The 27,986-nt window shown below is 43.7% G+C and overlaps 1 protein-coding gene across 3 annotated transcripts; it reads left to right on the top strand.

Annotated features, from left to right (window-relative positions):
- The first annotated feature begins 62 nt into the window (after nucleotides 1-62).
- vwa7 (von Willebrand factor A domain containing 7) lies at nucleotides 63-27,986 on the top strand. 3 transcript variants are annotated; one of them, XM_061720223.1, is made up of 17 exons: nucleotides 63-82; nucleotides 855-1,131; nucleotides 4,925-5,158; nucleotides 5,417-5,513; nucleotides 6,225-6,359; nucleotides 7,165-7,360; nucleotides 7,464-7,633; nucleotides 12,704-12,816; nucleotides 13,950-14,066; nucleotides 15,046-15,261; nucleotides 16,109-16,241; nucleotides 17,392-17,490; nucleotides 17,623-17,715; nucleotides 17,790-18,073; nucleotides 26,244-26,380; nucleotides 26,503-26,662; nucleotides 27,319-27,986. In XM_061720223.1, exons 2-17 carry the CDS (start codon nucleotides 892-894, stop codon nucleotides 27,874-27,876), a joined length of 2,982 nt encoding a protein of 993 aa, XP_061576207.1. In that variant the 5' UTR covers nucleotides 63-82; nucleotides 855-891; the 3' UTR covers nucleotides 27,877-27,986. The 3 variants fall into 3 exon arrangements, with proteins under 3 accessions (XP_061576207.1, XP_061576206.1, XP_061576208.1); XM_061720222.1 differs by having other exon boundaries at nucleotides 17,392-17,544; XM_061720224.1 differs by lacking the exon at nucleotides 6,225-6,359 and having other exon boundaries at nucleotides 17,392-17,544.

The following is a 27,986-nucleotide window of genomic DNA, read 5'->3' as shown; positions in this document are numbered from 1 at the left end:
TTCTGCTCCGCAGACGTCTATGCGACAGGTTTCGCTTTCTGAACAAAGCCTAAAGACTGAGAAACATCCACAATGAACTGAGGTAAGATGAAGATTTTCATTTAATACTGTAATTGCAAATGGAGCTTTAAATACATCTTTTTATCAACCTGACCATAAGCATGTCAGTGCTAAAGAGTTCATGCTGGGAGAGGTGTTATGTAGGTGTGATGGTAAAGATTATGACATGTTGGTAAAAGGTTTAAAGTAAGTGCTGAGAAGTCATCGGTTGCTTAAAATGTTAAAATACTAATACCATTCATTCTATTTTAAGTCATTTATGGGACATGGAAAAAAAATGGGGAGGGCTATCTCGTCTTTTAATGAGACTGACCGTTCATTTCAAACCAACATGCTGGATGGAGGCTGGCAGAGAGGAGGGAGGAGCTGTTTATAGGCCTCGAGCTTTGTTTCAGCCTCTCCCTCGTAAATGCAGACACTGTGAGAACAAACTCAAAGTTTCGTGCTTGAATAAAGATGACAGAGAACAATGGGAACCCCTGTATAGACGGGGCTGAGAGGAATCTGAGGGCAGGAGCCAGGGGTGGTGGTGAGGAGCGGGTGATGGCTGACAAGCAGGCATGGGGGCCTGGCATCACAGGATCAAATTAACACTAATCACCACTCAGCAGAAGGGGTTGGCTTAATTAAAATCCTTTAGTTTAGCAAGCAGGAAATATGTTTTGACATGAAAACACAAACAAACAGGTTTGTCCTCTGAGACTCCTTATGAAAGTACTAATTCAGTTCACCTGCAGCTCTACAGGAGGGTCTATGAGTGACATGCGACTGACTGCTTGTTTTATTTTGTCCAGAAAGGATGCGCCCGGCTAACCGTTCCTCCACCTCATCATGTCGCAGGGAAGAGGAAAGGAAGGAAGTGGAAAGCAGGTGCACTTGTTCATTCTAGCTTTCTGTCTCCTCCTCCCTCTACCATGCGAGGGCTTCCTCCCCAACTTTTGGTCCCGAGTGTTAACGCTGTCCTGGGACTCGTACACACACCAGTACATGACCCAGGAGGCCATCCTTAACGTAACCCTGGAGGTTCTGAAGGACACCGGAAAGCACCAAGGACGCCACGCGAAGGAAGAGGTGAGCTGTTTCTGGTAGAGGACTAGTACTGCACAGGTGGGACAACGAGTCAGATTCAGACAAGTTTGAGTGATCCGACACATGGACCAGATCTGACTCCACAGTACTTTGGTATAATTCACCGTTGACTCGATTACATCGTCTCAGGCCAGTGACTGAAAAACAAGTCCATATCATCATCCCTCCACCGCTGTGTTTGACCATTAGTGTGAGTTGTGGTGTGATTTATTGTGTTCACTTTCACCAGTTACAAAGTCACAATTATAATCGAACATCTCCACTCTGGTCCCATCTGTCAAAGATTTTGCAATTTGCAATTGTTCTTGCAGTAGAATGATCAGAGGTGGACAGAGTACTCGACCCCAGTACTTGAGTAAGAGTACAAATACTACTGGTCAAAATTTACTCCGTTACAAGTAAAAGTAGCTCAGTCAAAATATTACTCGAGTAAGAGTAGAAAAGTACTTGCTTTTAAAGGTACTCAAGTATCCAAAAGTAAATGCTTTTAAATTTACTTTAAGTAAAAGTAAGAGTACGAGTAAGAGTAAATTTCTTATTTTCCACATCAGTAAACTACTATATTTTTTCTAAATTAACTTAAGGATCTTTTAACTCTTGTTTGTGAGAATTAACTGTTTGAAACCAGCTGCACTGATGTGCTGCTTTTAGAACCACAATGTTATATAAAACCTGCAGAAACACCAAAAACAAATCAAATGAATGGGATCATAAGAGGACAGCAGATGATGCAGAGTTTATTAACAATCATGAACTGAAACCAAATGAACCTGCACCATCCAACTAAGTCTGGATCCCCCTAAAGACCACTGCTTTACAAAAAACTACATCTCTGCTTTCAAGACAAACGTGATACATCTCCTCCTTTGACAAAAACAGCAATAGGATCCAATAGGATTTTAGGGAAGAAGAAAAAAGAGCAGACCTGAAAGTAACAAGTACTTTTCAGCCTTCCTAGAAATTTACTCAAGTAAAAGTAAAAATATTTGTCTTGGAAATGTATTCAAGTAAGAGTAATAAGTACCAAAGAAATCTAATACTCAAGTAAAGTACAAATCCTCTGGATATCTACTTAAGTACAGTTCTCAAGTAAATTTACTCCGTTGCTGTCCACCACTGAGAATGATGGACTGCAAATTGTTGGGAAAGGCCTTCTTAGATCATTGGACGATCAATGTCTTCTCTTAAAAGAGTTCTGATGTCTTACTACCGTGGCATTGTGTTAAAACTCCCCTGAGTAGAGCAGGTGATCAAGCTTGCCGGTGATCCGTCACTGAAACAGAAAGGATGTACTTAGTTCTTCACACACTGTTTCTTGACTTAGTTTTTATTTTTGAAAATTCATGATATGATGTAATAAATACACTTTATGAGTCTGGAAGAGGTTTTATCCACCTCAAACAACCAGATATCAAAAATGTCAAAGTCCATTGTTTGTGTGTCCATCCGTCTGTTTGACTATGGAGGCTGAACAGAGAACCGTCCGGGGACCATAACACTGTCCACACAAACACCTTCTCTCTTCTCACTGTGAGCAGCCGTCACATACTTGCGTCTGGGTGTGACTATTGCACACAGGGGTACTGCATTTCCAGCAGCAGTTGGTGGCTTTCCGATCTTTGAGTCTCAGATACATCTTACACCTCTTTCTCTTATGTTTGCCCGACATGCTTTTCTACTGTGGCTGGTTGCAGCTTTTGTTACTCCACATCTTCCTATTGGTTCAGTGATTTAGATTGGGACAGTAGTCGAGTTGTAAAAAGAAATCAGGGGGGGTGGTGGATTTTATCATACGGGGACAAATAATTTGTGCTGATTACAAATAATATAATATATTACAAATAATAGCACTGACCAAAACACCTGCAGAAATTCTGCAGGAATGACATAGCAGCAGTTAAATGCAGCCTTCTGTAAGGTTTAAATATCCACTGGGCTTACATCAAATACATCAAAACACAACAATAAAAAACAGTTTTCTGAACTTATCAATATGACTCTGTCCTTCACAGGATAAGTAAAATGGATCACTGCAAAAACTCAAAATCTTAACAAGAATATTTGTCTTATTTCTAGTTAAAATGTCTCATTTTAGTAAAAAAATGTCATTACACTTAAAACAAGACTCATCACTGGAAAAAAACAATTTTCACCTGTTTCAAGTAGATTTTCACTTGAAATAAGTGGAACAAGTTTTTTTTGCTTGTAATGAGAAGATAAATCTTGTTCCACTGGCAGATTTTTCTACTTATTTCAAGTGAAAATTTACTTGAAAGAGGTGAAAATTGTCAAATAAGTTATTTTTCTGGTGTTATTTTTCTGGTGATGACTCTAAATGTTGAAATAGCAGTAAAACCACATTCATTGATGAAATGACATAAGGGATGGAAAGGGGGGATGGCAGTTTTACAGGGGGGATGAGTTGGACCGTTTTTATTTCAGGGGGGGATGCCATCCCCCCTCATCCCCCCTCAACTCGACTACTGGATTGGGAGGTTTGGATTACCTTTGAGTCGACTTTTCATGTGGGGAGTCGGGAGTGAGGAAGAGTCGCCATCCACTGGTAATACCTGTGTAAAATTCAGGGTGCCCTGAAAAGCCATGTTTATGCATGGCAGCACGTCTTCTATTATATTACCAGATATAAAACAGCTTCCATGCATCTATTGGGGAGATGGTGCTAAACCCTGGTGAAGGCCTTAACTGACTCCTCAGACTATTGTGGATTGGTGTTTTGGTCTGGCTGGGAGGTAGATCTGCCAGCTCCTCACGGCTGCTGGATAAGATATTACTGTAATTTCCTCTTCAAATGACTCATCAGAGTTCTATCTCTGTCTCTGACTGATCTTGTTCAGTGGGGGAGGTTGAGAGGCGGCCTCATATCTCCTGGTGGACAAAAGTCTGGGTCCTCTACATCTGAGATGTCAGATCCTCAGTCAATCTCACTGATGGTTTCCTAATCCCATCCGTCCGGGATCATTTTTAGGACAAGGTGCTTAGGAATCCTAGCTGGGCAGTCATGATACTTGAGATGAGAAAACATTCAAAGGACAAGGTTTGAATGGCACCCAACCCTATAAATGTATGAAGCTGCGTAATTAAATGTCTATGCATTTATATGTACGTAAATACAAAGATATTATTGGGCGCACAAGGAAATTATAAATATAAGAGCTCTACTCTTTACATAACAAATGCAGTACCTTATTAAACCAGCTAGTATTAAAGTACTAACATTACTTTGTAGTTGTACAACTAGTACCTACAACAAAGTAGGCTAATTTGATGACAATAATATTAATGTCTATCACAGAAATGTGGGAAAAAAAGTTCATAAATGAAGATAATACTTACGTATATGTTGCTGTTTTGACATTGACCTCCTGGGTGGTGAGACTGCTGACATCAGATGTGTGAGTGGGACAGTAATGTATACTGACAGTCAGAGTGGATAAGAATCAAAGGTTTTTAGGAGATTTCATAAGGAATACTTTTAAAAAAAATGAAAATTGTCTCATGTCACAAACATGTTTTATGAGGATTACCTGGAAAATGAAAAGATAAAAACTTTTAACTTTAAAGATTTTGAAAAATACCAACCCATGGGGTCATTTTTGACCCCACTTGTGCATCTAAGGGTTAAATTACTGTATTTTTCCAGTCAGTGGTTGAGACAGCATAAATGATTCATGAAATGACTAAATGTGAATGTCGCTGTATTAAAACCGCACCAGTTTGGGGGGGGATTTTTACTTTGTGAATTTTTCCTTCCCAGACCAGACTAGGTCGTGGCTTCTGGAGAGCTGTGGCGGACGTGGTGAGCTCCAACGCAGCCATGGACTTCCTGAGCTCCACCAGGTCCGACCCGGTCTACCACTTTGACTCGGAGCGGGTTGAGGGCGCCATTGGGATGTTGCGGGAGTTTTGGACGCAGACTGTGCTCTCCGTACGAGCCAAAGAGTACCAGAGTGCCCGTTACAGCTTGGGTCAGCTACTCCACTCCCTGCAGGTGCATTCAGACACTGAAATTAAGATTTGATAGTACTTTTATTCTAAAAATAAGACAAAAATGCATCAGTGTAATACATTTAACAAAATACCTGTAAAGCAATTTTTTGAGAGAACATCATGCACATGCACAATGTAAGTTGTTGAAGACAATTTGCAGCCTTTCAGCAATTCTAGTCTGTAAAATAAAATAAAGGGAATGCTAATAATTAAACATAACGTTCTGACATAATCATGAGTGCTCTTTGTCTGACGGTAGGATTTCTACAGCCACAGTAATTGGGTGGAGATGGGCCGGAGCTCCATTTACCTTCATCTGCTGCAGCCAGAGGAACCTGCCATCCCTGTAGCTAAAGGTAAATTTACCTCACAACAAAAAGCCTTATCTGACCCTTTATTTCAATATCGTCTGAGTTAAACCTACGTTAAAACGATGCCATAGATGAGCCATGACGACTTAAGCTGTTGTTCAACTGAATAGCAACGTTAAACCTGATAGAATCAGATCTCACTCCAGCCTATTTTTATGTGCATTTTATTGTGGTTTATGCATTTAGTTATCAAATAGTGTAAAAATATACAAAATATGAAAAATATGTACTCCTTTATCTGCTCAGAGGTCACTGCAACACCAGCAGTAATATCTATCCAAACATAGACTCAAAAGCAAACAAATGCTAACTGACAGTTACAACTGTCACTTTTGTCTTTCTTTATTTGGATATGGTGGGAATATGGGTTGTTTCACAACTGCATTTAACAAAGCAAACATATTTGATGCATAACAGTAGGAGTCCAAATGTGGCAGTTTGGAGGGAAAATCCAGGATCCTTCAGCCATCTGTTTTCCACCAGTGCTGTAAAAGTTAATCATAACCAGTAAATTCTAAAGAGTGCCCATCCTTTCTGTTGCCAGTGATATTCTTCACGCCAGGGGTTTTGAACTTTTAGAATATCAATAAAAGTTGTGTTTCAGTTAATTTATGATTGGCTCACAATGCATACAATAAAAAAAAAGAAAGAAAGACTTGGGACCTGACACTGAACTCCTGTTCATTGTGACTGCAGAAGACAAACCTACATGTATGGAGTGCTTCAGCGCCACCTGTCGAAACAACTTCCTGTCAGCACTGACGAACACCCAGGAAGACCAGCAGCTTCTCACCACTGGCTACTTCAGCACGTTCCCTCCGAAACCTCATGGTAGTCCCGTCGTTTTGATTCAGAGATATTCTTATTCTCCACAATGAGTTAGCAGAGCCCAATAAAGACACCATTTCTCCTCAGAGGTGTCAAGTAACGAAGTACAAATACTTCGTTACCTTACTTAAGTAGAAATTTTGGTTATCTATACTTCACTGGAGTAATTATTTTTCAGACGACTTTTTACTTTTACTCCTTACATTTTCACACAATTATCTTTACTTTTTACTCCTTACATTTTAAAAACAGCCTCGTTACTTTATTTCATTTCGGCCTAAAAAAAAAAACTATCCAGTTAAATTGCTCCATCCGGATAGAGTGAATTTGGTTGTGGTTGTTTCAGATGTTCTTGTCCAGTTTTGTTCTTACATCCGTTCCCTCAGATTCCTGCAACTAAACTTGGATGAACATTCCAATAAAGGTTAGGATAAATGATAACATGCCTCTGAAGTTTGACTTTTTGCACCATTACAATACTTATAGGCAACTAGTCATCATATCTCCTGCTCTCTGAAACACATGTTAATGCTCAATAGTACACATATATGGTTCTTTAATATATTTGCATTATACTAAGATGCATTCATTTTCAATGGCTTTTGTCCTTAATGGCTTTTTTCCCCCTTACATTACTTTTACTTTTATACTTTAAGTAGTTTTGAAACCAGTACTTTTATACTTTTACTTGAGTAAAAAACTTGAGTTGATACTTCAACTTCTACAGGAGTATTTTTAAACTCTAGTATCTATACTTCTACCTGAGTAATGAATGTGAATACTTTTGACACCTCTGTTTCTCCTCCAGGTAAATGTAGTCACGGAGGTATTTTGGACACTGGTCAACATCTGAGTGCCAGAGGGGGCATCAACAAAGACAGCACCTCGCCGCTCTTCTCTCCTCATCACTACCTTCATGTTGAAGCTGCCACTTTGGCTACGGAAGCCACCCTGGCTGTACTGAGAGACCTCAAAGACACTGTGGGCCACAAAGTGTTCCTCAAGTAAATTTTAACAACTATTACAACAGAAAATACGTATAAATATACAAAGACTCAATTACCATGTTACAAAATTGAAGTGTTGCCCCAAAATTTGCTTTTGCAGGCTGTTCAGCGTGAAGCAGGTCCCCGCACTTGTGTTTGTTATGGACACCACAGGCAGCATGTTCGAGGAGATCACCGCCGCCCGTCTCAGGGCTCACTCCATCCTCCAGAGCCGAGCCAACAGTCCCCGGCAGCCTGGCACCTTTCTGCTCGTGCCTTTCCATGACCCAGGTGACGTTTACGCACAGAAACACAGACGCATCTGGACGACGACAGCAACACAGACTACGTTTACATGCAGTCAAAATTCGGGTTATTGCTAATATTCCGGTTACTGAAACAATTGGAATATTCCGTTTACGGTAATTAATCATTCGGGATATCTGGATCAAACCAGTGACGCGCGGAGAACGTGATGACGCATTTCCCGCCATTTCTGCTTCTTCTTCCTGTATCCAAATTCAAAACAAATGCTGCTTCGCGCAACTTTTCGCTCACCTTCTTTTAAATCTCACTATCCCCGTACTTTCTACCATCTACAAATGCCAAAATGTTCATATCCTTCATTACATTTATGAAGTGATTAGTCTCCTCCTCACTCCAAAAGTGTGGCGTGGTCTTGCGTTTCTCCGTGTTTATAAGAACTTCCTGGACTCAAAAGACCAGGATTCCTTGTGAACAGAGCATGCGCAGAAAACAAATTCCTGTTCCGTTTGATGGGGATATTCCGTTAGGCGTTTACATGACCCAATATTCAGGTTTTAAAAGGAGTAACCCAGGGGTCATATTCAGGTTTTTAAAAACCAGAATATGAGCAAATTCGGGTTATTCAAAGGGGTTATTGGTGTTTACATGGCCGTGCAAATTCGGGTTATTGCCAATATTCGGGTTTTAAATGGGTTATTGACTACATGTAAACGCAGTCACAGTTTCTATCAAATACTTTGTGGTGATTGATCCGCTGCTGCTCCAGCTGTTTAATTCGCTTATTGGTGAAGCGTGGCATTTGAATTCTGGAGGCGTGGGAATGGTATGAACCCTCTGCAAGTCTTTATTGCTACAGAAAAGATCTTGGGAATAGAAAGGATCTGTAGTTCTTCTCTGTGGACTGCCAGGTCTTTAATACTTGATATGGTCATCTCTGATATTTCCACCATCTCTTTGACGGTTTGTTTGGATTTTGCTTCCCTGGATGGTCTGTTTCACTCACGCTGGCAGCTCTGTTGACTCTGTGTCAGTCATCAAAAGCAGGAGCCTCTAAATGAAAATGTAACATTCAAAACAACTGCAAATATTTAACCTACATATGTAATGCTCAGCTCCCTTTAGATTGTAGATTTTCCGGTGTTTTGGAGTTGCATTAAACCAGTTGTCGACAAGCACATGGCTTTACATCTGACTTTTGAGTACTAGGAGAGTTTATAAAAGAATAGAGGGAATCCACGGGGGGTTGATGGTGCACTTAGAGGACAGAGGACAGATTTCAGTGTTGAAAATAAGAGTATTTTTGTCACAATTTGTGTTGATGAGGACCCAAATGCAGAAAAATGAGTTAGCAAAAAAAGTCCAACAAAAGTCCTTCAATTCAAAGACAAAAATGTTGTATAGACAACTAATTCAAATGGCCACTGAAAGGCACCAGACCAATACAGTACATCAAGATCTTAAAATGTTCACTCCGATTCGGTACTACAGCTTATACTGAAACTAAAACTGAAGCTGAAGATGGTAAAAATCATATAGCAAAACAAACACAATAAACATTGAAAATACAACATAGCAAAATGCTGAATAGCAAAAACACATAACTGAGTAGCTCCAGCAGTGGGGGTGGCCTCTTTTTCCTTCCAGCAGACAGATACCACATACAAGGTTTAATGTTAAAGGAGCTTGAGGCCGGATTGTGGCAAGATGATTATGAAAAGATTATGAAAAGAATTCGTATACGTTTTAAGTTTTCTAAAGGTCAGATGAAGCGTTCCAAACCCAAAAGAATGAGCCCTCTAGCGTATCTCTCCTTTGCCTTGAACAGGCTGTGTGCTGCAAAATGTGCTGCAATTCGGTCCCGAATTTCCCGCGCTGGGCTGCGGATGTGACGTCACATGACGCTGCATGTGCGTTCTCCCCGTTCTCCCGTGCCGGCTTCACTGTTGGCTGCAGTACCCCCGACGGCCGTCGTGGTGAAGGGTGGCGCTAGAGAGTCTCATTTCTTAAAAGAAGCCTCATGCTCCTTTAACATTAGGTTACATAAACTCCGTCTCTATAACACACATACACACACACACACACACACACACACACACACACACACACACACACACACACACACACACACACACACACACACACACACCATATGATTTAGAGACTGTTTATCTCTTGTGGTCTCTACTGACTTTCTCTCCCTCTAGTCTACATTTAAAAATAACCCACTGACACTTTAAGGAACACAATCTGAAGCAGACACATGTGAAATGTTCATCGATTAAGATAAAAGTGTTATATTTCAATTTTATTCTCATGTTTAAAAGATGTGTTTATGTTCGCTTACAAGTTTTACGCGCGATCAGAGGCAGAATGGGATGTGGTTTGTACCTCAGAAAAGTTCTGAACCATAAACATCTTCATGAATGCTGAAATGTTGCTGTGCTCCAAGTTTCTGCACAATCTGATCAGCTCACATTTCGTGAATGAACATATGTATCAGGAAGGAAGGAACAATAACGAATTTGAACAAATTATAATATTATATATTATATTATTATTATATATATTTTAACCTGAAGTCAAACATGCACTGCTTTAGGCTGATGTTTGGGGACAGAATGACATTGATTTCTAATAAACTTTTACACCTTGTCGTCTTTTAAAAAAGATCCCAAAAGTTGGAGCTGATTTAAGCTGCAGCTCGGATTAGACTCCTCGTCCTGCCCCTGCAATGATTTACTTCTCAGCATCACACCAGTTAGTTTTAGCTAAGTAGACTCCCGTGAATGATAGTATACATTTCTCGGCAGGCATGCACTTCTCGACATTACCACCCGCCTCCACTCGGCACAGAAGAAAGGGAGTATCCAGACTGCCAAACAGACTCTTTTGAGAATCTTTATAATCTGCGTTTAATTGACTGACTATATGCATTCCAATGACAGGAATAAAAAGCTTAGATGGCACTACCTATGTAATTGTGAAGTCTGTTCTGAAGTCTTTTCACATAGTTATTCACTATTTGAAATTACGTTTGGGGCTTATAACCTGACAAAATCAGCTGCCGACAACTATGAGCAAGACCAAAACAGAATAACTGAGAAAAACGCAAGAATAGGAAACTAAAACCCAACAAAAACCCTGCAAATCAGACTATCATTCCTACTGAAGTTTTACTTAAATCAGTAAAAATTATTTTTTACTCGTTTTCTTCTCTGCACAGTTAAGTAATTTGATCAGAAATTGCCTTATACATTTTCCAAATTTAATTAGCAACAAAAACAGCCTTTTCTAGATGATTTTCACTCTCTTTCCTCATCACCGTCGTGTTAACATTCCCCTGAATATTCCAGAGCACCTAGCTGCCAAAGCTTCTGCTTTCATCGAGGTGGTCACGCTTGTTAATGGTCAATTATTCAAGTGCATGTCATCAGCAATATTGATCAAATGCAGCTCACATGGACATGGGCCTGTACCAGGGCGTACCATACCTTTCACCCAATAACAGCTCTTTCTACGTCTTTTTCCGTCACCGATATTTCCAAGTTTTCAAACTTCTTTTTCTGAAGAACACTAAGTCAATCAATCCTTATAACCAAATGACCTTATATCCTCCATACACGCCTGTGTTTACCTGCCAGCGTGGGGAGTTCTTTGTTCATTCCCCCAGACATCGCCTCTCACACCGACTGGCATCCCAAATGCTGACCAATCTTCGTCCAATACCTTCCCATACAACAGCTTCTCAGTGACTTTGAGTTACTTTTACAGCACTTCAGGACTTTTTATACCACACATACCTCACCCATATGCCTTTTTAAGAGGAAATGACACCACATAAGAGGAAGATACATTATATGGAGTAAAATCTTAGAAATGAAACATGGCATACTTGCTTTTGTTTATGCGGTTGTGGTTAATTTTCTTGTGAACAGCCAAAATAAAGTATTGCTCCTTAGTAAGACCCAGTAGTTCCATGTCCTCTGTGGGAACACAGCTCTACAATGGACTTTTAACAGTAAACAGATGAAAAGGTTTTTGAGAGATATATGTGTTCTCTAACTTAAATACTACTGGATATCCGGAGGGTATATCATTTCTCCTATTTCAATGTGATGACATTACATTAAAAATGCACTTTAAAGGAGCATGAGGCAGGATTGAGGCAGGATTTATGATAAAAATTCGTATACGTTTTAAGTTTTCTAGTAATAATGTCAGATGAAGCGTTCCAAACCAAAAAGAATGAGCACTCTAGTGTATCGCTCCGTTGACTTGAACAGGCTGTGTGCTGCAAAATGTGCTGCAATTCTGGGCCTGAATTTCCCGCGCTGTCCTGCGGATGTGACGTCAAGTGACGCTGCATGCGCTTTCTCCCCGTTCTCCCTTGCCGGTGTTGTGCCAAAAAGTGATTGTCTGATTTCTTCTGATTTCTGGCCGCGGGAGCGCGCACAGCAGCCCGTTGAGCGATAGCGCTTAAACGTCAGATTTGCAGATTATAAAGCTCAAGAATGAGATCAAGTCATATTTAGGCAGAAACAACTTTTCATTAACTGTATTTGGCCTTCAATCAATTTTTGGCAGGTGAAAATGCCTATTTTGTGTTTTAATGGTCCTTAAAAAGAGTTAAAAGCAATCCTGTGAGCTCTAGTATTTATATTATGAAGCTCAAGAATGAGATCAAATCATATTTAGGTAGAAACAACCTTTCATTAACTGTATTTGACCTTCAATCAATTTTTGACAGGTAAAAAGACCCATTTTAAGGAGAGAAATCAGATTCAGCAGAAATCAGATTCTGCTGATTGCCTGGCAGATTCAGCAGCCAGGCAATCACTTTTTGGCACGACACCGGCTTCACTGTTGGCTGCAGTACCCCCGACGGCTGTCGTGGCGAAGGGTGGCGCTAGAGAGTCTCATTTCTTAAAAGGAGCCTCATGCTCCTAGTCATATTCATCCGGTGATATAAATATTTTAATAACATACTAAAGTTGAACGTCACTTTAAATACACCGCAAGTATCTGACTACATAATAGATTTAAGATCTTTGAGAAAGTTTTCGTCTAAACATATCTCTCCCCCCCGCCCTGCAGGGGTTGGACCAGTATATGAGGCCGATGACCCAAACCAGTTCATGCAGTACCTGGAGAACCTCATGGCTCTGGGAGGAGGAGATGAACCAGAGATGTGCTTTTCTGCCATTCAGGTACATTTAAGTGTCAAAAACTCAAGTAATCAATGTAGTAAATAAGTATGGATTTACGTGCTTGGGTGTGTGTTGCATAACACATCTTTAGCTATGGACCTACTCTGGTAAACAAGATTCTAGGTACACTAAGCAAAAACTTTGCTTGCAGTGAACAATTTAAGTAAGATTTTGAGTCTATAAGTCAGTTTAATGGACTAAATTCATTTACTTCCTTTATCTGTTATGAAACTGTGCCCTGCATGTTGACTTGGGTTGAGGAGGCAATAGATGCACTGAGCAGCTTTTTATTTTAGGTACTAGCTGAAGCAGCAGAGAACATTGTCCTGCGATCTGCAAGGTCATCCTTCATAATGTCCTATAAAACTAAGATTTCCACACACAGTAATGGATTATAAAGATGATAGCAGGTGCTTTTTATTAGAGTATTGATAAGCATGTGCCCTTCTTTCCCTGATTTGTTCCCACGTCAGGATGACAGGACTGCCTGAGACTATAGCAGGAAGTTATTCCTCTTACCGAAGGGAGGTTCTTTAGGGTACAGACCACCCGTGCCCACCCTAGGAAGCACCAATACTAACATGCAGCATACCAAAAAAGGGCTGAGATAAAAAATGTACATTTTCTACTGAGTTCCAGATGAATTTACTCAGACACTGTGACAAACATCTTGATTCTGACACTTTCTTTTGAGACCAAGATTATACATACAGCCCTGATATTTGTGAAGTTTCACTCCATTTATTTTAGGTTAGTTATTTTAGACATCAAGCAGGCAGAATAGGCCTGAAAATCAAGAGGTTATAGTATTTTCAGTCCACTAAAAATGTTTTTTTGATTTATCTTCAGTTCTGACAGGGATTTTTTTCTTTTTTACTTCCAGACGTGACAGAAGTCATTCCTATCAACTGTCTTCATTTCTTAATTATGTTATAAACAAATGCAATACCTGAAAAAATATTGTTTTCTCATATCCTCCTTTGCTTTTTGGTTTTCAGTTATATTATTTTTTCAATAGCAAATAAAATTAAATGAAATAAATCATTGGCTGATAAGGGGTATGGATCTCGAACAGATTTGTCTCCATCTTGACCATGCAGCAGCTAACGTCCCCTCGTACTCTATCCTCTCAGCTGGCGCTCACCCACAGTCCACCACTCTCTGAGATCTTTGTTTTCACTGATGCTTCCCCGAAAGATGCTCATTTGTTTGATGCGGTGAAGGCCCTTGCCCTCAAGAAGCAGAGCAAGGTAGGTTTCACCTCAAAGCCTCTTAGCATTTAAAACTAGTCCACAAGGAACAAGAGTGGCGTTGATGTTGTAGAGACAACTCTGTATCTGCTCTGAACTTGCTGACGTGTGCTGTGATATACTTTCAGATTTAGCTGTTGATCAAACCCATAAACAACATTTAAAAAAAGGTTGTCAGCACTAATTCAGGCAAAGCATGGTGATCTAACATATTGTAACCTTTCTGCATGAGCTGACACCAGTCTCTGTGACGTGATGGTCAGAAAACCACAGAGATAAAGTACAACAGCTCCTTTTTAAAGCATGTTATTTAGAGCTATGTTCATGGCAGCTGGTTTTAGTGGACTTTCATCTTTCATCCAATGCACCGTATCGATTGTGTACTAAACATTCCTCTGTAAAGGTTGTTTTCCTTTTTCTTTTGAATCCTAAAATCCACGATGAACATGTTAAACAATTGTTACAACTGAAAAAGTCAAATTAAGAGGATTTTGCAGGTAATTTAAATCTCTTTGCATTGCAATTCCATGTCTGACCACATGGGGGCGGCAGAGCGATTTTTTTTTTTAATTTTTTTACAAAAAAAAGCCATTAAAGATACTAAGCTAAGGAGTGCAGACGTTCCAGCATGTCTTGTAACAGCTCTTTATCCCACTAGAGGTACACTTGTGGGGTCATACACTGAAAGCTGACATGATCAGACCAAACGGAGATGCTACATAGAGTGGCTTCAATAATAAATAAATGTAACTGAAAAATGTTTGCTTTTTAATTCACAAACAATTAGATACTATTCACATTGTTTAAAAAGAAGTCAAAATCTACTATGAAAAGTACATGTTAGATTTCAGTGGGATTAACCTTCAGTGATGTATCTTTCCTGACAGAAACTGTAGCAGTATGTTGACTGCAGGCAGTCGAGTGGTATTTTACTCCGGTTCACTGGTCACTCATCCTTTCTGATCTGCCACTTCCACAGATTACATTTCTCCTCACTGAAGACCCCAACTACAAGACTGTGAAGATGAAGATGAGGAGGAGGAGGAAGAGGAGGAGTAAGGAACCTCTATCGCCTGACCGTTTCTCTCTCTACTCTTCCCTATCCTCGCTGTCAGGAGGACTGACGATTTTCACCACGGACTCTGACATCCATAGGGTCTCTGCCATCGTGGAGGACAACACAGCTGTTGACAAGGTACATCAGTACACTCTCTGAAAGAGAAGTACTGTTCTTACAGAGCTAAACAAACTGCTAGTAACTTGTTTTTGTTGGGTTTTATTTAGGAGGTCATGGTTTTTCCACCGTGTTTCTATCAGTTTAGATTAGAATTAAAAAACGTTTTAACCTGAGATGAGGATGAGATTTTAAAGTTTCACTCAAAAATTTTACTTTTAGTCCCAGCTGATGATAAAGTTGTAAATAAGAGCATAAATAACATTCACAAGACAATAAGTAAGTGATACTAATGTTACTGAAACTGTTCCTCGACTACATCTGTGCTATAAAAATGAATCAGAACAAAGGCATCAAAGTTGCCAAATTAAGCCTATTTTTGAGATTTCCTGTTTGAAAATGTAATAAAAAAACGAGTAAAAAAACGGGGGGTCTCTGAAATAAGAAGGTACAAAATACAATAAATACAATAATTAGAACATTCAGTCCGTCTTCTGCTTTTTCAGTGTCCATTAGGTGTCATAAAACTGGAGGTGATATGCAGTCACCACATTTTCAAATTCTTTTAACCTCAGCACAAATGATTAGAGGTCGCAAGCATGGCTAATATCAAGTATAAACAACATATTACGGTTGCATGCAAGTCTCATAGCTTCTCTCCTGAAATGATTCAGTCATGCTACACATTCGTTACAAATTTAAATGAACAATACTTGCATTTCCATGAACACACTGACACAGGGAGGCTCAACTATCAGCAGGAGCTCGCTGGTCCGGCTCCATGGGGAGCTGAACGGTCAGCAGAGAGGGCCAGAACTGCTCAAATCAAGGCCTTTTTAACACTTTTTGTTTTCTCCTTCCTTTCCAGGTGACCCTCCTCCATGTGGAAAGTGATCAGGAGCTGATGTCTGTTCATTCCTTCAGAGTTGACAGCTCGGTAACAAAGGTCATCCTACGCATCACCGGCAGCATAAGGGAGTGTATCCTCACCAGTCCATCAGGTAACCTCATGCACGGATTCTGACTTGAATACCTGAAAAGTGCATCACAAACTGGATCAATCAAATGAATAGAAGCTGCAGCACATCCCTGACAACTCTACTTACAGTAGTGTCTTATGGAAAACTTAAGGCCTCTTAGTTGGCCATCACAACTTCTCCTCTCTGAGTTTGAAGTTAGAATAAGTCTGGTTGTTTTTAGTTTAGTTATATAGTATACAACCGCCAAAAATTCAGACAAACAGTATGTAGAAAAAAAGGAAACAACAACAAAAAAAAGAAATACAATGTAACAGAAAAAAATGTGTAGGAGGAACCAAAAAAACCCATAAGGGCTTGTCGAGTGGTCCTCCTATAAGGAAACAAACAATATCTACAGAGATATGTAAAACATAGGACAACTAAGGAGAATAAGCTAAATTAATAGAAAAGCAGGAATCTGATGAGGATGTGCAGAGAAGTTCTGGAAATTAGTTGTTAAGTTTTTCTAAGCTGGGTTAGCAAAAAAGTTGTGATTTGTTTTTTGAAATTATTTGTGCTCGAGCGTTCTCTAATATTGAGTGGTAAGGTGTTCCAATAAAGAGGAACCTCTGAACCTAACTGAAAATTGGGAAAAAGTAGTCCTGAAAAAGGTGGGATGGAGATTGTTTGCAGAGCTAGTATTAAAGTGATGAATTTGGGAATTTAATTGAAATAAAGAATGAAAACAGGTTGGAAGTAGCTTGTGGATGGATTGATAGACAAAAAGACAAATCTGAAAAACATTTACAGCAGAAATAGGGAGAATACTAAGGGATTGGAACAATGGGGTGGATCTAGTAAGTCTATTGGAGAATGTAATCATTTTGATAAAACGTTTTTGCAGGATTAAGATACAGTTGAGGTTGCTCCTGAAGGTACTTGCCCAAATGACATTGCAATATGAAATATAAGGATAAATCATAGTATAATATAAATTAATACAGATTTTTCTTGGTAATAGATGCCTTATACGTCTGATTACTCCAATATTTTTTGCAATCTTGTTCGAGATGAGTGCAATATGATTTTTCCAAGTGAGATTTTCATCAATCATAACACCTAGAAATTTGGTTACCGTAACTCTTTCCAAAATGTTATTGGAAATAGTTGTTGATGCTCTTCCTCTCCCCAGAGATCAGCCAGTCCCTGCTGAGCGAGCACGGCCCCCTTGCAGAGTTGGAGCACTTCCAGGGTCTGTATCGTATCAGCCTGCTGCCTCCCGTTCAGCCCGGTCAGTGGAAACTCCAAACCAAGAGTGACACTCACATCACATTTGATGTCATAGGTAAAAAAATCTCACCTAACTGTATTTCACTTGCGTCAAGAAAATAAGAAGGAGCTGACTTTTCCTCTGGATCTCCAGGTGACAGCAGTGTAGACTTCCTCTATTACTTTGCCACTGTGACCAATGAGACACACCCAGGCCTGGCCAGAGTGGAGGGTAGTCCTGTGGCAGGTGAGGAGACACTTCATCAACTCGGGAATGACTTTGAAACAATCGTGACTTTATCGGTGTCCTGCTGTTTTCAGGTGTCCCTGCTTTTCTGGTGCTGGCTGTTACAGGCCTGGCCCCCGATGAGGAAGTCTCCTTCAGCCATGCCACGCTGCTCGGGGCTGAGGGACAGAGCCTCCAGCAGGTGACGCTCAACCTCTCCTCCTCTTCCTCAATCCACGCTTTGGATGAGGTTGTGGGCTTGGTGGACTCCATTCCCACAGTTCCCTTCTGCGTTCGGCTGACCGGCCAAGACAGCAGAGGAAACAGGCTGGAAAGAGTTTCCACGGAGATGGTGCATCCCACTCATGTTCAGATACAGGTAACTGCAAGCAGGAGTCCAGAACAAGAGAAGAAGAGCCCTGCCATTTTGATTTGATTTGATTTGATTTATTTTATTTTTGTACATGTAAAAAAACAACACTTCAAGAGAAGTTTAAGAAAACAAAACAACAAAACAAAGTATTTCATCCTTTAACACTTGATATCTTAATTTACATGTGCAAAAAAGGAGTAGGAAGAAGTGTAAACTTATTTAATCCTACCCCCATTCACTAATCATTTAACCCGTATTTATAAATACTCACACACTGTACTCACACCGCTAAATAACAGTATTATTATTATTATTATTATTATTATTGTTATTGTTATTATTATTATTATTATTATTATTATTATTATTATTATTATTATTATTATTATTATTATTATTATTATTATTATTATTATATACTGTAATTATACTCACACACATACCTATATATACATACACGTAGTTGAATATTTCTATATATTTGTACACACATGCCCATATAAATATTTATATAAATATACTTATTTACACTATACTGTCTCTATTAACTGCATCTGCTCATACCAATGCATACATACACACATACAGCTCACATAAGTGAGATGGTAATAAGTTGTTCCTAGCTTTATACATGAATTTTGCGGTTTGGAATTCCACTATGTCAAAAACATTTATTATTTTAGAATTGAAGAATAAGGAATTGTGTTCACAAAAACCAGCCTTATGAATTATCCTTATGGTTCTTTTCTGCAGTATGAATAGTGGTTGCAGTGAACTTTTATACGTATTTTCCCCAAACCTCTAAACAGTAACTTAGATAAGGCAAAACCAGGGAACAGAACGAAAGTTACGCCTGTAACTACGGTTCTATGAGTCCCGGATGACCGCCAGGCGGTGCTGTAAGCACTGGATATCTCCCCTCGCGCATGCGCATGTCGAGTACAATACCAACAATGTCACGTCACCCGTGACCCCTGCATGACCCCCGGAAGGGGTATATCTTCCGGGGTCAAGCATGGGATCGGCTCCTAGAATCTTCTCGCGAGAGCACGAGGATTCGGAGTGACCGGCAGGCCTGGCGGTCATCCGGGACTCATAGAACCGTAGTTACAGGCGTAACTTTCGTTCTATTTCGTCCCTACTGACCGCCAGGCGGTGCTGTAAGCACTGGATGACGAATACCAACAATGTCACATAGAATCCCGGTCACATACCTCACTGATCAGGGGCAGAAGGACCCGGGAGTAGAACCACGCCCAATGGTTGGAGAGTGGCGACATTGATCCGGTAAAACCTGGAGAACGTGTCTGGCGACGTCCACGAAGTCGCGGTGCAGATGTCCTCCAGAGGCACCCCCTGCAGGGCAGCCAAGAAGCTGCAACGCTTCTGGCCGAGTGGCACCTCACCCCCACTGGTAAGGGGCGGCCACTGGCCCTGTGGGCGCGCTCGACGGTGTCCACCACCCAGTGGGACGGCGCTGTCCAGAAACAGCACGCCCCCTGTTGGGGCCACCATGGCAGAGAACAAGCTGCTCCGACCGTCGCACAGGCGCGGTAGCATAAGCAGCAAGGGCCCGTACGGGGCACAAAAAGGGCTCGGCCCACTCTCTGCAGGACCTAGGGCAGGAACGCCACGTTCGGCCACAACATAGCCCCTGAGCCGACTGACAGGGCATGTAACTCATCGACTCGCCGATGTCATGGCGAGGAGAAAAGCTATCTCCATAGAGAGCCACTTCAGGCCCACCCGGGCCAAGGGCCCAAAAGGGTGGAGAAGAGAGGGCACCTAGCACCATGGGCAGGTCCCACACTGCTCGGGGGTTTATATTCACGTATATGTTCTGGTTCTCTGGAAAGCGTCTAGAGACAACATCTGTTGTATTAGACGCTATATAAATAAAATCGAATGGAACCAAAAACTGGGGCCTTTGGGCCCCTCGGGGGGGTGGGGGGGGCGTAGCCTCAGAGCCCCCCTGAGAAAGAGAAACCAGCCGGTGGCACCCCACGGTGGCATTCTCAACCAGGGCATGTTGCGATGAAATGACCGCCACATGCACCCTTAAAGTGGACTGAGCACGGCCACCATCCAGGAGGGACCGAAAGGAACCCCAGGATCGTGGCCACGGGGCAAAGAACAGGGTCCTCTGCCCCGTCTGCACACCAGGCAGAGAATCTCCCCCACTCGCACTCATACCAGAGGCGGGTGGGAGGCACATGGGCATTCGAGATGCCAGCCCTGACGGGTTCAGGACAGCTTGACAACAATGGGTCGGGCGCCGCAGCGGCCAGACTCAGAGCCAACAACGACGGGGTCGGGGTGCAAAACCTGAATCCCCGGCTGGAAAAGACGGTCCCTCTGGGGGGCGTCATGTCGTGTCGCAGCAGAGCCTCCGCAGCAGTGGAAACTACGTTTCCCCGGTCGGAAGGGGGCCACCAAGAGGAGCCCGTGAGCCCTCTGGGGGACCCTCTGCAAAGGCGGCTTGCGCCGGGAGAGGAAGTCCGTCACCCGGTTCCTGTCTCCAGGCAGGAACATCGCCCGAAGGCCGGGCAGGCGAGGAGCTGTCCACGCTAGGAGGCCCCGGGACACCTGCAGCAGCTGTGCAGAGTCGGGGCCCCCTCTGGTGGCCGATCAAGGAACAGTGGACACACTGTCTGACTGACCCGGCACGTGCCCCCCCCCACAGGAGTTGCAAAAAAAAAATGTTAGTGTGAAGTGCAGAGCCCAGAGCTCCAGCACGTTGATGCGGCGCGTGCGGACCCGGGAGGATCACTGATGACAGCCTCCCGGCAGGGAGGGGACAGCATCTAAGGGCACACCCCTCAGCCGGAATGTCCCGTCTTTCCAGGGTGCAAGGGTATTGACACACACCTGCGAAACCCTGACCAGCCTGCGCCTGTGCGTCTTGCCATCCAGGCGAGGGCTGCACATTGCAGGGGGCGTAGCGACAGCAGGCCCAAAGGTATAAGAGGGGCAAGGGTTGCCACCACGCACCTGGTGAAAAAATCCTCGGTGACAGGGGGGGTCCGCACAGGAGCACCCTGAACCGACAACGGTGGCCCCGGTAGGCGAACCCCCGGAACCACCGGTGACGTGCCGCGACCGGCACGTGAAACAAGCGCCCTGTAGGTCCACAGTTGCAAACCACTTCCTCCTGACCAACGCAGAGCATCTGCTGTGGTCAAGCCTCCGGAAGGGCAGGACCTTCACGTATTCGTCGAGGTCCCTCAGGGCCAAGATGGGACGACGTCCGTCGTCTCTCTTGCTGACGAGAAAGTAGCTCAAGTAGAACCCCCAGGCCGCGGCGGGGGGTCCACCGGCATGATGGTGCTATGATGGGCCAGAAAGTTTGCCGGGTCTCTGACGATGGTCATCTCAACCCGGCTGGAGGTAGGAGGCCGGTGTCAGAACTGCAATACGTACCCCTGGGCTAGGGTGGAAACCACCCGGGCCCCGATGAGCAGGCAGCCCAGTAACTGAGCTGCTGCCGGGAAAAGCAGCCGACGACCGGCCCCGTGGCCCTAGCGTCGTCTCCCCCGGCCTCTGGACGTGCCGGGGGGGCGATGGTCGAGGTCAACACCCAGACTCTGCCGGGGCGGTCCGCGCACAGGGGGGCGAAAGCCCCCGGCAGGCCGTCCAACGGGCCATTGGGAGCTGCGCTGGCTCCCGTGGGCAGGTGGTTGGGGGCGACGTCCAGGGGCGGACGAAGGACCCCTCGGTGTACTGGAAGCGGGCGCCCTCCTGTGAAGGTGCACCAGTCGCTGCCTGGTCTCATCGGCCAGGGCGGTGCGGTCCAGAGCTTCCAGGGCAGTTGCCCCAAACAGCTCCCCCGGTTCTGCCGGTGCCTGACGAAGAGCCCTGCGAGCAGTCTCTGTCAGGGGTGACTGCGCCAGCCAGACATGACGGCGCGTGTGCACCAGGGTGGACATCAGCCGCCCCAGCTCCCTCGTCTGGGAGGCAAAAGCCTGTAGGGACACATCACACAAGTCCCGTGTGGAACCGTCCACCTGTGCACCCTGCAGGGAGGTGGAGAGAGCCAGTAGCAGATGAGAAAGGGTGTTCCCCAGCCGGCCGATGCGCGCCGCTGTGTCATAAGCCTTACAAATATGCCCATCAGTAACCCTACACTGGGTAGAGGGGCACTTGGGATCTGGCTTCAGAGCCTCATCAGGAGCCACTATCAGCGCTGCAATGGAGGGCTCGATGGGGGGCATGTGGTGGAGACCAGCCACTGCCGCGTCCTCCATCGCCGTCAGAGCGCGGTCATCAGCTGTCAGCCTGGAGAGGGCTGTGACATCTCTCCAGCATGAGTGCAGCTCCCTCAAAAAATCTGACGACGGCGGAATGGTGAATTCCACCGGAGAAGGATTGCGCCTGTGGAAGGCGCTAGAGGCCACCTCCGCACGCGGTGCATCCAGCTGCAAGTGTGCCAGGGCAGTGCGGATCACGCTCTCCACGGAGGAACAAGCCGTCCCCTCCCGAGAGCTCTGGGCAGATGAGTGCGAGGAGAACCCCGAGCGCTGTGAGGCCGGGTCCCCTGATGGCACGTTGAAGTGGCTCGCCGAGGCTGCAATGGAGATGGCGTCCTCTGGCAGCGGCGGTGGCGACCCCAGAGCAAACTCTGGCATGGCAGGTTCCACCTGGCCAGTACCAGGTTGCAGATTGAGGAGGAGCGCCTTCATCTGCTCCATGTCGGCAGCCAAGCGATCTACCTTTGAGGAGAGCTGGCTCGTCATCCGCCGTCGTTTGGGGGCCCCCACCACTCTCTTTGCCGATCGCTTCAGAGAAGACTGCGGCTGGGATGAGGGGAGGCTGGCCGACGGCCCCGGCTGCTCAGGGCCCAGGCATGACACGCAGAGGTCCTGGTCAACCGCAGGATCCAGGGCGGCCATGCACCCTGAGCATGAACGCTCCATCACAGCGACCGGTGGGAGAGGGAGCGGACACGCTGCCGTCGCCACGGATGTGCTGGCAGGAGAGAGGAGCGGACACGCTGCGTCACCACGTAGGTGTCAGTGGGAGAAGGGAGCGGAAACGCTGCCGTCACCACAGCGAGCACGCTGCCGTCACCACCAATATGCAGGCGGGAGAGGGGAGGGCCACGCTACCGTCAGCACAGATGTGTCAGTGGGAGAGGGGAGCGGAAACGCTGCCGTCACCACAGCGAGCACGCTGCCGTCACCACCGATATGCAGGTGGGAGAGGGGAGGGCCACGCTGCCGTCAATACGGGTGTGTCAGTGGGAGAGGGGAGCGGAAACGCTGCCGTCACCACAGCGAGCACGCTGCCGTCACCACCGATGTGCAGGTGGGAGAGGGGAGGGCCACGCTGCCGTCACCACGGCTATGAGAAAAGGCAAAAAAAGGCGTCTTTACTCAAAAGGAAGAGAACAATCCTCTCCTTTTTCTTTTCCTTTTTTTTTTTTTTTTTTAAGAAAAAATAATTGCAAGGAAAAAAACAATGTTGTCACATTAATAAAGTGGGAGAGGGAGCAAAACGCTGCCGTCACCACAAATGAGCCGGTGGAAGGGGGGCGTGGCCTTCACCACGGCTGTAAGAAAGACCAAAAAAGGTGTTTGAATTGTTTTTTTCAAAAGAAAAAAATAATCCTTTTCTGTCTTCTTTTTTTCCTTTTTTTTTTTTCAAAAGAAAAAAATAATCTGCAAGGAAAAAATAATGTCACATTAATAAAGTGGGAGAGGGAGCGAAACGCTGCCGTCACCACAAATGAGCCGGTGGGAGAGGGGCGTGGCCTTCACCACGGCTGTAAGAAAGACCAAAAAAGGTGTTTGTATTGTTTTTTCCAAAGAAAAAAAAATAATCCCTTTCTGTCTTCCTTTTTTTTTTTTTTTCAGCAGAAAAAATAACTGCACAGAATGTTCAGGTGTCGGGCGCAGCCAACAGCTTACCTTCTGTCAGCTGGGCCAGGGGGGCGGGGCGGGGAGACGCCGCCGCCGCCGCAACGAACACCAATAAATACCGCGTGGCCACAGCCCCTCGGAGGACGACAGAGATCGTTACTCCTACCTTACGGCACGAAGCTGCACAGAGGCTGGCGGTTTTAGGGAGGAAAGGAAGAAGCTTTTAACCAGCCTTCTATTTCCGTCCTGTACTTCAGCGCGATGCGAGAAGAATGAGGAGCCGATCCCATGCTTGACCCCGGAAGATATACCCCTTCCGGGGGTCATGCAGGGGTCACGGGTGACGTGACATTGTTGGTATTGTACTCGACATGCGCATGCGCGAGGGGAGATATCCAGTGCTTACAGCACCGCCTGGCGGTCAGTAGGGACGAAATAGAACAGAATTTGAACCACTGGGATCAGTTTTTGATAAAGCATAACATCTTCTTTCATTGTTTGGCAGATGTTAAGTAAAACTATCGGCCAAAACAAAAGAACAATCATTCAAGCTCTGCTGAACTTCATGAAATCAATGAAGTTCAACTCCACCCATGCAGTCATGGAGTTAAACCTCCTCAATTTTATTTTGACTGGACAACCCAACGTTTTATGTGATTATGACATAAATAAATCCATGAGATCCTCAATACCACCCAGTTGTAAGGCAGCTTGGTGAGACTTTTGACCGTCTTCAAATGACCTTGTTAGTCAAAACGAAGCTTTTCTCAGATAAGACTATTAACTAAAGTAAAGGCCCAACTCCTTTCACAAATGTTTGAGAAGATAAGTCATTCCCTCATTACTTCTCGAGGGGGTCGTTTTTCCAGTGCAGGAATGAGGCTGGTCATTACAACATGCAGACGAGCAACAGGGAGAGGGCACAAAAAACATGTACAAGCAGGACCTGAGCTGTTGTTATTTCAATTTTTTTCTGCTCAAAATGATCCGAATGTGTTAATCATTTAACTCAAATTAGCAGTTGCGTATTACCTGACATAAAATATGTGGTCAAAATAAGGGTGACTATAAACAAAACAGGTGTCACAATCAAGTAAGACGTGAGTTAATGATTATAGATTATTATAGTTGATTATAAACCCAGCTCCATTTCCCTCAACTCCAGACAATATTGTTGTATGTACTAAGTTTTCAATCGTTTGTATGAGCACTCAGAAAGCTCAAACTTGAACAATACTAGGCCATGAGAGGCAGAAATGTGGAACCAGTGAATCCCAAAGGGAACAGATAGATACCAGATGGGAATGGTTTGGTACTTTTTCTAACAAGTTAGTGATGGGAAGAATAAAGAGTAAAAGGCGTAAGAAATAAGCAGAGACTCAAGAAGGAACCAGAAAATACCATTCATAATGATGCTAATGACACCCATAGCTAAATATGCAAATCCATGAAATATGTTGGTTCTGTTTTTATAACTCTCACTTCTAATTAGACCAGTAATCCTTCTACGTCAGCGCTAAGGAAAGGATTTATTTGCGGGTCAAAGACGTATAAGGCCTTTGAGTAGCCCATTTTTAAAATACTTAAAATAAAGATATTTTTGGCCATTTTCCAAACATTTCAAATGTAGTGTACACATACATGTATGTGAAAACTTCAAACAAAGGTATTTTAGTGTTTTTAAACCTTTAAACCGTCATTTGGGGCGACCATTTATCTCAAAATTAATAGATTTCCATAACAAAATTTATATTTTAATAAGTATCAGTAATTAAATTAACTGTTCAAGAAAGATAGACACATTTTTCCTTTCATTTTTTGAAAACCATTTTTAAATACATTCTATCCATAATGGCAGTGTCACCCTCTTACTTACCGTACTCTAAAATTCATAAAACTGATTTAAAATGTGTACAAGGTGTATCCACTTATGCATGCTATACCAATAATTTATATTTGAACCAAAACTGATAGACATTCAATTTTGAATTTGATACAGAATTGCCATTTGTTGGTTACCCCACATGACAGGTGGCCACCCCACATGATGTTTTCACACTTCAGATGGCAGAAAATGACCAATAACCAACATGTTTAAATAAAATAAGAGTGGGCACATGTAGAAGGAACGTATTAGACATACATGTTATATTTTTTATTCATTTTTATGTTTATTATTAGGTAAAAAGTTCCATCGGACAGAAAAAGTAAGCGTCACGTCTTTGACCCCTGCACAAATCCTAAAATTATGATTTATCCTTCGACCTTACGCACAAGTTTAAGAGTTGATTGACTAGTTTAAGCATCTTTCTGTTTAGGTGTTTTCGGTCCCCCGACTTGTACCAGGTCACAGCACAACAGTGGAGTTTGACGTCCTGAACCACGGCCCAGCTCGCCTCTTTAACCTGACTGCTGATGACGACCACGGATACATTATCATGAGAGGGCCGCACAGGTAGAGCTATCACTTGTCAGTCATTCAAGGTTAATAGTCATAAAAAACGTTTTTTTATATCCTTTGTTATTGTGTATGTAGGCCTATGCTAACTATTTAAAGTCTGGGTTCTTGTCCCTCAGGTTCCCTGTTGTAGCACAGGGCTCTTTCCGTGGCCAGGTGCACCTCCTAACTCCTGCTACAGCTCAGTCAGGAGCCACTGTCACTCTTTCGCTCACAGTCCACGCTCTTGACTCTCCAGCCTCAAACTATGCAGTGGCCTATTTGACGGTTGTCCCCCCAGTGAGTAACAACATAAGAGGAAACCTTTTTGAATCATTGTGTATAGCTGTTCCCAACTTTTTCCAACTGGTTAATGAAAGTGCAACGCTCCGACTGATGGTTGTAAACGTTTTATTACAGGATTTTCTGTCTTGTAAACGCCCAAGACCACCGTGAACACTGAAACAAAATACACAGTGGCAAATATTCATCAGTGAAACCGCCATGTTCCCATATATGAATTGCTTAACTGAAACTTATTACAGAAAATATTAATGCTCTCAAAATACAAATTATACACATATAAAGAAGAATATTTAATTCAATTGTCCATACTGTGTGCCCCTCCAACCAGAATGTTAGGAGTTGCTAGAAGTCCATTTCTTCCGTATTTCAGCTCTTGTCTTCCAATTACTGCTTGCACGCACCAACAGACCATGAAAAAACTCACGTCTCTACCAAAAGGAATCACGTGACCACGTGATGGCGTGGTCAGATTGCGTTATTAATTAACCGATTCTCCCCAAAGTATGCACACAATAATCAAAATATAAATGGATATTAAAGTAAAATAAATCAATTCACACAGAAAACAATGCTTATGTGTGCGTTCGTTACATTGTGTGAACCTTTGAATGCAGAAGTCACTGATCCTTTCTGTTCCTCGTCACCTGCAGGATGGCGACACCTCCCCACCATCCTGCTCTGCTGCACGACTGCAGTCCGACTGTCCCGCTGCATGCGACGGGTCCAGCTGGAGCGTGTCTCTGGTCGTGTCAGACAACGGTCGCTCTGGCCTCGCTGCCCTTCAGCTGCACCAGGGGGAGGGGACTCTGTCGCTACTTCACAGCCCTCCACCTGGCCACGAGCAGCCGCATGCACATCAGAACAAAACAAGTGACGAAGACCACCGTCAGCACCACCATCACCACCACAGAGCCAGACTGCAGAGAGGAGACCCCCCTTTGAATGTTTCTGAGTTGGTATTGGGTTCATCTGAGCCACTGTGGGGGATGTACACATCCAGCTGCTGCTCCACTCAGGCAGAGATCCTGGTGTGGGACGCAGCTGGAAACATGAGACGCTGCCATCTGACCTCTGGCCAGCAGAAGAAGCCGAGAGACAGGAGCTCAGCAACCAGTGGAGCCCCACAACCGGCCCTTACAAGTGTCATCTTCTTGATTTTGGCTCCGCTGTGGTCAACGCTGATGTGGAGAGTTGTTGTAATGTTATGATGTTTTGCTGGTCAAAATTATCTGAGCGTTGATCACCGGACTCAAGGAATAATCCAAGAAGATTTTGTTCTGTTTTGGGGAATAAAATTCAAAAATCAATAAATGTACTT

This window comes from Cololabis saira, chromosome 4, assembly GCF_033807715.1.
Source record: "Cololabis saira isolate AMF1-May2022 chromosome 4, fColSai1.1, whole genome shotgun sequence".
NCBI lineage: Eukaryota > Metazoa > Chordata > Actinopteri > Beloniformes > Belonidae > Cololabis > Cololabis saira.
This window is presented reverse-complemented; position numbering and strand designations above follow the sequence as displayed.

What these genes read in the sequence shown, in the direction of transcription:
- vwa7 (XM_061720222.1), top strand. Translation starts at nt 892, where the DNA reads ATGTCGCAGGGAAGAGGAAAGGAAGGAAGTGGAAAGCAGGTGCACTTG. An exon ending in TGCCATCCCTGTAGCTAAAG is followed by an intron (nt 5,514 to 6,224) that starts GTAAATTTACCT and finishes TTGTGACTGCAG; the next exon opens with AAGACAAACCTACATGTATG. An exon ending in ACAACACAGCTGTTGACAAG is followed by an intron (nt 15,262 to 16,108) that starts GTACATCAGTAC and finishes CTTCCTTTCCAG; the next exon opens with GTGACCCTCCTCCATGTGGA.